This window comes from Ylistrum balloti, unplaced genomic scaffold (genome assembly GCF_031769215.1).
Source record: "Ylistrum balloti isolate Yb309-2 unplaced genomic scaffold, AGI_CSIRO_Ybal_v1 Utg369664, whole genome shotgun sequence".
Lineage (NCBI taxonomy): Eukaryota > Metazoa > Mollusca > Bivalvia > Pectinida > Pectinidae > Ylistrum > Ylistrum balloti.
This window is the reverse complement of record NW_026781913.1, coordinates 159060-169845: the sequence shown is the minus strand read 5'-3', so window position 1 is coordinate 169845 and position 10786 is coordinate 159060. Positions and strand designations below refer to the sequence as shown.

The 10786-nt window shown below is 37.1% G+C and overlaps 1 protein-coding gene across 1 annotated transcript; it reads right to left on the bottom strand.

The window, feature by feature from the left end:
• Window positions 1–755: 755 nt before the first annotated feature.
• LOC132559861 (glutathione S-transferase theta-1-like) lies at window positions 756–10256 on the bottom strand. Its single transcript, XM_060224495.1, has 4 exons — window positions 10113–10256; window positions 4383–4513; window positions 1588–1707; window positions 756–1122 (listed from the first exon to the last, which is right to left on the bottom strand). Exons 1-4 carry the CDS (start codon window positions 10254–10256, stop codon window positions 756–758), a joined length of 762 nt encoding a protein of 253 aa, XP_060080478.1.
• Window positions 10257–10786: the final 530 nt, after the last annotated feature.

Genomic DNA, 10786 nt, shown 5'->3' with positions numbered 1-10786 from the left:
ACATTCTTACAATACAAATTTCACAATATTAATTAGTGTAGATTGGAATGTTTCGTAGGGTATGAAAATCTAACGACAAAATAAATCAAAACACTGGACATGTAATGATGTCTATGTGGTGTTGTTTGATAGGGAGTGTTAGGAATTCTTCATCTTTTAATGTGAAATTGGGGTCGTGACAGCGAGGTTAGATTAACCTGGTGTTAAAATTCTGAGGTCCATGGCTCGTGGCGGTTTGTTTTTCTGAGAGAGAGAGAGAGACACTTAACTCTGTTTAAAATAGCACGAGACGGACGTCACGTATACAACGAGGTAACCACCATCTTGTACAAGTAGAGCACGCCTCAAAATTGTCCTTGATGTTTACGGGCAGTAAACCCAGTAAACATTATGTGACATACAGATGGATAATATTGCCACGTATACTCTCAGTGTTAGGATAAACAGTAGCTCCTTAATTTACACGACTCTTATCCAGTTACTTTGATCAGTATCGAAATGAAAGCTGTAAATTAAAATCTATTATTAACAACGTCGTTCATTTGAAGAAAACTACTAATCTCCCATACTTGGAGTAGTTTGTGCGTAAAGTGTCATACGCTAGCTAGAAAATAATGGGTACGTAGCATAGCTTAATAGTATTTCAATATCAAGTAAACAGTTTTTATATCATGTCCATTTAGCATTTAATGAACTCAATAACTTAATATGAGAAGTTATTCTGAAGCATTTTACTCCTAAAACAGAAAAATGCGTCAGTCTAAAATCATGCTCGCTCTTTGCAATTGCACAATAAATTCAGAATGGGTTGTGTGTACATTATCCCAAAAATGCTGACGTTTAACGCGGTTTAACCAAGCCTCGACCTGGGGCCACATTTTGAATTTGAATCCTGTCCACTCCAATAACACCAAAACCGCTGCAACTGCTGTGTCAGCAACAGTCAAACGACTTCCAGTCAAATATTTATCTTTCGAGTTTTTGAAGTATTTTTTCTCAATGATTTCCAGGTGTTTTGATACTTGTCGGAGTCCGTGCTCAATCAATGACTCGTTGGCATTCTCCGGCGATAATGCGTATTTTTCCAAGAACTGTGGGTAAATGTAGTTGTAGCCAATTGCTCTGTAGTAAATAGAAGAGTCATTAACATCATCAGGTAAAAGTTGATAGTGAAATACTGTAAATCACTTATATTTCGCGCGGGATTTATTTTCGCGTTAATACATGAGGAGAGTCAATCGCGAACTCAATCGCGATTGTTTATGCGAAAATAACTCATGATCACATTCATGTTGATTCGGTTACCGATGTCGAAGCCTTGAAGAGTGTTTGGCTCTAATAGCTTATCATTCGCAAATTTAAAGTCATTTCTGGATCATGGCGCACTAAATCAAGTATAAATATGTCTGAAGAAGCAAGTTCGCGAAATAAAAAATAATCGCGAAATCTAAAAGAATTACAGATATTTATCTAAAAACACTAAAATTCAGAAAAAACGAGTTCGTTTGAGAAAAATTAATTGTACATCAGAAGCACGAGAAAGTTAAACATGAAGAAGAAGAGTAAGTAAGAAAGAGTGATGCTGACCTATGAAGCTCGCCGAAAGCCCAGCTGATAATGGATTCATTGCTCATCTGTTGCTGTAGACTAAGACCAAACCCAGCGTAGTCAGTATATCTCATGGCCAGATACCGCAAAATGGCGGGACTGAAAAGGGAAATATGTTATCATTATTCCAATGTTTATGTATAATGCATTATAGTATAATGTATATTCCACAGTTTGGCTGAGAGCACTGTCGAAGTTTGGTTTGGCGAACAGAGGACAACGGTAACTAATCAAAGACTGACAGGAAAATTCGTAATTTATTTTAAAATGCATATAGGATTGAATCAATTAATGTTTTAAAACCAAGTTGATTTCAGGAATATGAAGGTCAAAATTACGAATGGAATACAAGAATCAAGGATGCAATATAAAAATACATGCTATATTTTAGTACCCTATTTTCTAGTACGGGTCAATGGTTGGGCATGTTCATCTCTGTGTGTATGGCTGTTTCACTACCCGTCAACATATGGCATTCACGTGTAACCCTGGTTACATATGATCAGCATTATACCGCCCGGCTAGAGAGAACTTATCTCTATCATCGGGTGTCAAACTTGTAAGCCAGAGGTCCAGGGTTCGAATCCTATCGGAGGAAATAGATAATAACCTCTGCTTCACATACCATATACATACAATGTATCTTTATTATGAGAAGATTTTTATCCCAGTTTTCACGAGCTTTGGAAAATGTCTGAGTCCTTAGACTAGATATTTTGGTGGGAGGTATTACTTTATAAATGTAAGTACTGTCTTGGTATCAAATTCTAAAAACAAGTATATTCACAAAATGAAAGTTTTGTAAAGGTCACGAATAGGAATTGTATAGTATCATTTTATGTGTTTTCTAAAAGCCAATGTTTAATATTCGCTTTAAAACCGATTAGATCTGATAACAATGTGTGTTTATGTTGTAAACAGCACTGGTGATATTGGTCCTTTAGAAAACACGGGGAAATATTGTAATGCAGATTCGCTTATATTGGTTTGGTGTAAAAGTTCAATAAAGTTGTGATTAAAGCATTGTCTGTTTTGACAAACGACTTTTAAATCAGCCTTTAGACACCGCACATGGATTTGGTGTTATACTGAGGTACATTGGGGGTAAAACGAGGAGTCTGCCGTGAATAGACCTGACATTTTAACATAAGTACAGAAAACTATCGAGACTCACCAGTGTCCATGTAGTATCTAAAGTATTATTTCCGAGTGGAAGCCAATTTTACGGAAGCCTGCTAGCGCCACTAGTGAGAATCTTGTATGTGGTTGTCGTCACTTAGTTAGTTGGTGTCTCCACATAATTATATTACGGACACCAGGTAACTACGTAGTGGCCGCCACAAAGTATTTTCGATAGCGGCGCTACCAGGCTTCCGTACATTTCTCTCTCCTTATTTCTAATAACCTTTATGTTTGTCAATAAATCACCACCCCAATTAGAATTGGAATGGCATTGAATGGATTGAAGACCTTGACAAACTAAAATATATTCTATTTCACGGTTGACGGATTAACAAATTAAACCCTATTCATTACGATCTTGAACGGACTGAAAGTCAAGGCGTTATTCATTCGTTGACTCGTCAAATCGTAATAAAGTTTGCGGACGCCAAACATACCGATAATTATGGAATGGGTTTAAGAGACAAAGATCGATACATACGATAATCTCGAGGGGAAGCTCGTGAAATGGGGACTCCAGTTCGGAAACCTATGGGGAGCCTATTTGCAGTGTAATTTGTCGGTGATATGTCTTGTTAGACATTTCTTTACATTTAATAAAACATTTTAGCCAATTAAAACCAGAGGCCCATAGATACTGTATCACACAACTGGATTTGCTTGACTGAAATTGCTACATAAAACTAAAGGAAATATTTAAGGACACAACACAAAAACACATATATTTCCCTATTTAACCGCAGCTCTATGTCCTCAGCGGCTCACCCAAACCATTCATACTTCAGACAAAATCATTCCTACAGGAGGAGTCGGATTTTAAAGAACTTGTAAGATTTCCCCATTTGAGCCCAGACTACATGCCCCTAGGGCCGTGACTCATGATTCCACTTTCCCCAAGGATGTCACTTGGCCCTTTGGGCCAGGTGAGCTAAAAGGCGAGAAACATAAAGTCATGTATATTCATATATATATAACAAATTCTGGATAATTCCTTACCTGTATGGGACAATGTTACTTAAATAAAGGAAATATATTGAAGACGATCTACTGGAATTATGTTAGATAATAACACCGTGTTTTATCATTTGTAACATAAAGATAACTTTGTATATTTCCTATACATACATACATACATACATACATACATACATACATACATACCTACCTACCTACCTACCTACCTACCTACCTACCTACATACCTACATACATACATACATACATACATACATACATACATACATGTAGAACTTATAAAGGCTTATTATATTCTCGGATACATCAACCATACTTAATTTATTATGACGTCAGTGTGTAACATAAACATCCGAACTGACAATATAAACTGGGATAAGGTGTTTGGCATGTGAATTAGAAGATGTACAAGCTGATAGGCACTGAACCAATCGTTTACTCGAGAACTGATAGTCACATTACCAAGTTGTTACCCTGGAACTGATAGCAACACGACCATATCGTCAAAAGTCACGTCGGTATCAGACATAGGGTTCGGGGATACAAGAAGGTTAAAATGTATAGTTAGTACAAGACTACCTATTGATTACAGAATCTATCGGAACGCTTTATACTCACCCCTCAAACACAACTATCTCTCCATCCACAAGGAGAGGTACTTCCTGGTGAGGCTGGGACCGGAACACAGCGGGGAGGTGCTCCGACCCATGGCTGAAGTCCACATCCACGGATACATACGGTATTTCATTCTGAAACCGTAAATAGCATGGAACTGACCGGATGTGTGACTATAAAGATGTCATATGTAATTATAATTACACAATTGAAATGATGCCTTAATAGTTACGTTAAAAAACCACCTCGGTTCAAGGGGATATCTTCATGAGGACATGAGAAAAAAATATTTACAATTATCTGTGATTTTTTTCAGGCTTTGGGTTGAAATGACGTTCATCATTCATCGATGTCCTTCTAATTCATCCAGGCGTCGTATATATGCTAGTTTAAGAGTTAGTATAGAATACAAGGTATTTCTATATTATAGCGTTCAACAGAGGATTTCCACAGAGTTTATTGCGTCGATAAATTACCCAGTATTATGGTAATGGGATTTCATGTTAGATGGAATAAGTAAACTGCTGGCTAAAAAACACTTCATCGTTTTGGAATAGTAAGGAGATTGTGAAATGTCATACGGAAGTAAACGTGCATATCTGCACATAATGCATGTTTGAATAATACAGATCACGTACTAGAGGGTTAAACCATGTTCTGAATAATTCATGTTCTATGGTAGCTGGGAAAGAGAGTAAGTGATAAGGATTTCGTGTGAACGCAGTATCAGCGCGAAGTATTTGTAAGACTGAATATCTTTTGCTACCAGGTTGAACAAAATTCTGAAGTTTGATAAACGATTCTAAACATGTTTTATGGTTGACATTTTATTTGCACACAATAATTAGTGACCGGCCCATGAACTTGGCGATCGCGCACCTGTACATTCGAATCAAAGGAGACCGGTAACATGCATCTTAAGTTTTAAGTATACGTACATACAATGTACAAATAGTGTTAGAAATATACATAAAATGTTCGTATCGACTTAACACTTCCTGGTTCTAAAACAGGCATTGAATTTAAATTTAAATACCCATAAACAAACATACGTTAGAATAAAAAGTATTTTCAACTATAGCTTATGCACACACAGCTGAGGGTGAGACTGTGTACTATGGATGTGAAGTACTATTGCATACCATTGACGACCGGTACTTAAAACCTTTGACATGCTGTAAGTAAACTTTTGTACAAATATTGCATTACATCAGAGAACGAAAGTAAAGATGATTCATCCCTTTAAGTATTTTTACTGATATTTTTATCATTATATTTATAGCCTGTTAAAAGCACGAGAAAATAAAACCAACGGAAACTCGTCAATTCGAAAAAAATAAAAGGCTTAAACGGAATAAAGGAAATATAAAAATAACATATCTTATGGGTAACAAACGAAAAGACAAAATGCCTTGTAAATGTGGATGTTTGTCCGTCACCCTACTCAAGTGATAAAACTGAATACAAACTCTGGGAAATTGAAAGGAAGGTGGTTACGTAGAAAATCCTTAAGGAATACAGCTCCGAGAGAGAAAGCATGGAGAGTATGATACATAAAGATTACCATATTGATAACATTGAAGTCGTCATTTATATGCGCCTTTAAACATTCAATGAAAACAAAAGCGTTTTGTTTGGAACTTAATGGAAATATAGGAAATACCGAGTGAACATTGTGGTAAAATGAACGAAAACGATATATAACTTAGTTATGGATGTTACCATTGATGTATTCTTATTTAAATATACATCCTGGACAACAGACATCTGATCAAACTACCATCTATAACAAGTCACGTGGTGGTGTGTTGTGGTGTGTGGTGTGATGTGGTGTGTGGTGTGTGGTGTGGTGTGGTGTGTAGTGTGGTGTGTGGTGTGGTGTGGTGTGTGGTGTGGTTTGTTGTGTGTGATGTGGTGTGGTGTGTGGTGTGTGGTGTGGTGTGGTGTGTGGTGTGGTGTGTGGTGTGGTTTGTTGTGTGATGTGGTTTGGTGTGTAGTGTGGAGTATGCATTGTGGTGTGTAGTGTGTGTGGTGTGGTGTGTGGTGTGGTGTGTAGTGTGGTGTGGTATGGTGTGATGTGTTGTGTGGTGTGATGTGGTGTGGTGTGTAGTGTGTAGTGTGGTGTGTAGTGTGGTGTGGTGTGGTGTGTAGTGTGTGTTGTGTGGTGTTGTGTGGTATGTGGTGTGTAGTGTGGTGTGTAGTGTGGTGTGGTATGGTGTGACGTGGTGTGTGTTGTGTGGTGTGTGGTGTGGTGTGTGGTGTAGTGTGGTGTAGTGTGGTGTGTTGTGTGGTGTGTGATGTGGTGTGATGTGGTGTGAGGTGTGTGGTGTGTGGTGTAGTGTGGTGTAGTATGGTGTGTTGTGTGGTGTGGTGTGTGGTGTGTGATGTGGTGTGATGTGGTGTGAGGTGTGTGGTGTGTGGTGTGTGGTGTAGTGTGGTGTAGTATGGTGTGTTGTGTGGTGTGGTGTGTAGTGTGTGTTGTGTGGTGTTGTGTGGTATGTGGTGTGTAGTGTGGTGTGTAGTGTGGTGTGGTATGGTGTGACGTGGTGTGTGTTGTGTGGTGTGTGGTGTGGTGTGTGGTGTAGTGTGGTGTGTTGTGTGTTGTGTGGTGTGTGATGTGGTGTGATGTGGTGTGAGGTGTGTGGTGTGTGGTGTGTGGTGTAGTGTGGTGTAGTATGGTGTGTTGTGTGGTGTGGTGTGTGGTGTGTGGTGTGTGGTGAGGTGTAATGAAATGATACAATTTATACCTCATCTTGATATAAAGTCATCCAGCGTACTAAAGTTTACGAACATCTCTCGATGGAATATCAAAACAATTCCCCGTTATGTAAAAGAAAAATAACCACCCGTTTTGTTGTTGTAAATAGAGTTCTCCTATATTGTCGTCATCAATTACCAATGAAACACGTGTCAGTTATGATTATGTATTCCAAATGTGACATGATTACAAATGATTAGAAATGTTTTAGAATGAAAGCGCTGTGTTTCCACTGTAAACATGGAATTAAGCCTGTGAAGTCAGGAGAAAATTCTTCTGAAATACTCATTCACATAATTATTGACCACTCCCTCCATCCACACGTGTTGGACACGTGTTTATCGCACACATACTATTATCACTTACATTTGTTTATAACACAATAAATGATGACATTTATCGAAGTGTTGTACTTTTTATCAAGTCAACATTTCCGAGTTCTACTAATAAAATCTGCCCGAAAGTTAGCGTTCTGATGGCCGAATACCAAACCAAATCTTTGGTCTTTGCAGACTTTCACAGGAGATCTATATTTAGATATATAATAATTTGTAATGTGACTTCACACACTTCGATGTGTGTTTAACACGCGATTTTTGTGTACTTTAAATGTCCCGTTTTATTTTTCTCTTTTAGTCCCAAATTTAAAATTATCTTTAATAATGTAGGAGACAGGATAATGAGATTGGTAACTGAATATGCTCATAAAAATATATATTATGTGTGTGTTTATATCACCACGCTCGATTTACACTGTAGAATGTACTTACAACGCCAGATACAAACCGTTATAGCTGGTTTGACTGTTTGTATAATTAATAATAAAACTAAGGTTCCCGGTGTTTTACATGGTGTGAACCATCCAACAGATAAATTGTCAATGGTAGATTTATAGAAATGTCCAGACATATTGATAAATGTTGATATTACGACTTTGGTCGGGTAAGTCCTAGCTGGTAGACGAGTTGGTATACTCTCTATTATAACTGCCTGGTTTTCTTATTCTTTGCAGTCAATGTAAAGTTTCTATAATAAAATTTGGAATACAAAGATCAACAATGACATAAGGTATCAAGTGAAGTGTTTCGATATGAGGCCTAGTTATGATAAAATGTGATATTTTAATACTAACACTTGATAAATTGTAACAATCCACTTGTCCTTGTGTAAGGAACTCACTTCCAACAGTAGTACTTTATAATATCAAACAAAGAGACGGGTTTTAATGTAGAAAACACACTTTATATGTTTTGATTAAATGCAATATAATGTTGACTTACTTAACAAAGTACAAGCTTGGAGGAGTTGAAATCGACTTACATTTCTGTGTACTTTAACGTCAATATGTAAGTATCGGTCAGCAATACAAACTGTCTGTCACGTGTGATTTACTCTCATTTACAAACTTTCTCACGTGGCTGCACGATTACAGGTGGTCAGTCCTATTACTAGAAATGCTGGATTCTTCGCTGATTCTATTACGTTTAGCTAAAACCACACTTCAACCTGGAAACATGTCTGTCCTTCAGTACATTTGTATTTATATCAAATATGATTTGAAAAACTATAAGAACTGACGCGGAAATTGCTTTAGCTGACTTTCATGTACTAAAAAATTTGTCTGACCTCATTTGGAATCTAGCTGACATGAGTAAGTAAAATCTCTGGACTTATTTGGAATCCAGCTGTCATGGTTAAGTGAAATCTCTGGACTAATTTGGAACCCAGCTGACCTGATTTAGTAAAATCTCTGGACTCGTTTTGAACCCAGCTGATATGATCTAGTAATGTCTCTGGACTTACAAAAAACTTATATATGTGACCTTATTTGTCAACTTGGTTGATGAAGCAATATCTCCAGAACTGACTAAGAAACTCGAACCACGTAAACCCGGCAACCAATAAATTGCTGTTTTAAATGTATCCTTTTTGTGTATATCATAAAAGATTCGATCTTCAACAAATCTTAAACTCGGGGATTATTTGATCTGTATACTGGTTGATCAGTTAATAGTCCACATACACGAGTAGACCTGTAGGTTTTAAGCTCCTCAACTAATGAAATACGCCTTTTACGTAACTCTGACGCTTTTTCTATTAAATGCTGGGATTAGTCTGGTTAAATGGACGACAGGTCATTCACAGGAAATGGTGCATATACAATAAACACCATTTCGTTATGTTAATGCGGCGGTTTTTTGTTCAGCAGGGTGTGTTATATGTGTGTGTAAAATTGTATTTAAAACTCCCACACGGTACTACGTAACTGAATAAGATCAAACCACACTTTTATTCGGTTGGTTTATGTATTTGAGTATTGTTTGTTGATGGCAGTAAGATGTATTGAAAATGGTGAAAATTTATGACTTCAGTTTAATATAAAATTTTTTAGGAAATATTCAGATGTTGTGGACTGTTTCCATCATCCATTATTTGAAACAAGATTGCAAGAAACAAACACAGTTATCCTATGGTACTATCAGATGTTTAACTTCCACATTAATTTACGGGATGACTAGCTATATATAAAAGCTTTTCATCAAGAACGTATGAAATCATATGCTCTCTGAAATGTGATTTGTGTTTGAGATAGGGCTATATGTCACCTTAGCAATATTGACTGTTTGTTACATGTACTTTTTACATTGTAAATGGAATCCGTACTAGAATGTTATCAACAACCAAATAACTTGTGAGAACCTAATTTTTATTAAGAACTAAGAACAAGAATTAAGAGTATTTTTTTCAAAATGGAACTCTTTCAGAATTCGGAAAAAATTGATAAAAGTGTTGCAAACAAAATGAAATCTCCGCGATTCTCTTTCATAATCTCAAAATTAGCTATATGCATAAGGGAGATTATTACTAGCTGGACGCTGAGATCAAGAACTCTCATCTGCTGACGGTAAGGCATCAAAGATCTATTTTCATGTGATAGGGCCCTTACTTTGGTAGAAATACAATGATGTACTTACTTGTTGCAGGTAGAGAAGAACCGAACGACAGGCAGGCGATATTCTGATGATGAATACTTCTAAAGGCCCACGATTTAAGCCGTTCTTCCTCCTCCGGGGACTTTGTTCTCCTTCGGTTTCGGAGTCACTCATAGTTGTCGACATGGCTGACGTCACATATATGACGTCACACTGATTAATTCTTATTGATGAAAATAACAACTTTTATAGAAAAATACAAAACACGCGTTTAGAAACCTCTGCTCGTCTGCTCGTCTGCATCAATTAGCAACAGATCCTTGCAATAGAAATTCGATCAACTTTAATGTGATTTGATATCAATCAAACAACTGGAATGATTCCAAAGATGTATATCACAAATTACTCCAGGCTATGATAGGAAATCACTTACAATAATGGACTGATACATCACTCCACGTGCGCTGTGTTCTCTTACACAATTTAAAGTAAAAGTATTACGATCCCCATACACTACCAGTTAGAGGGTACGGGTGAGAAATATACGGTTTGTAGTCCGTTCACAATCATCGAAGCGTGACGTGTTTACCTGCGACCATAACGATAGGTACAAAATATCAAATGAATCTGACAGGTAAACACTGGACAAATTTCCAACTTAAAATATCACCGTGAACCGGTAAAACATTCCTTATGTTACGTCCTTAAGTCGCACT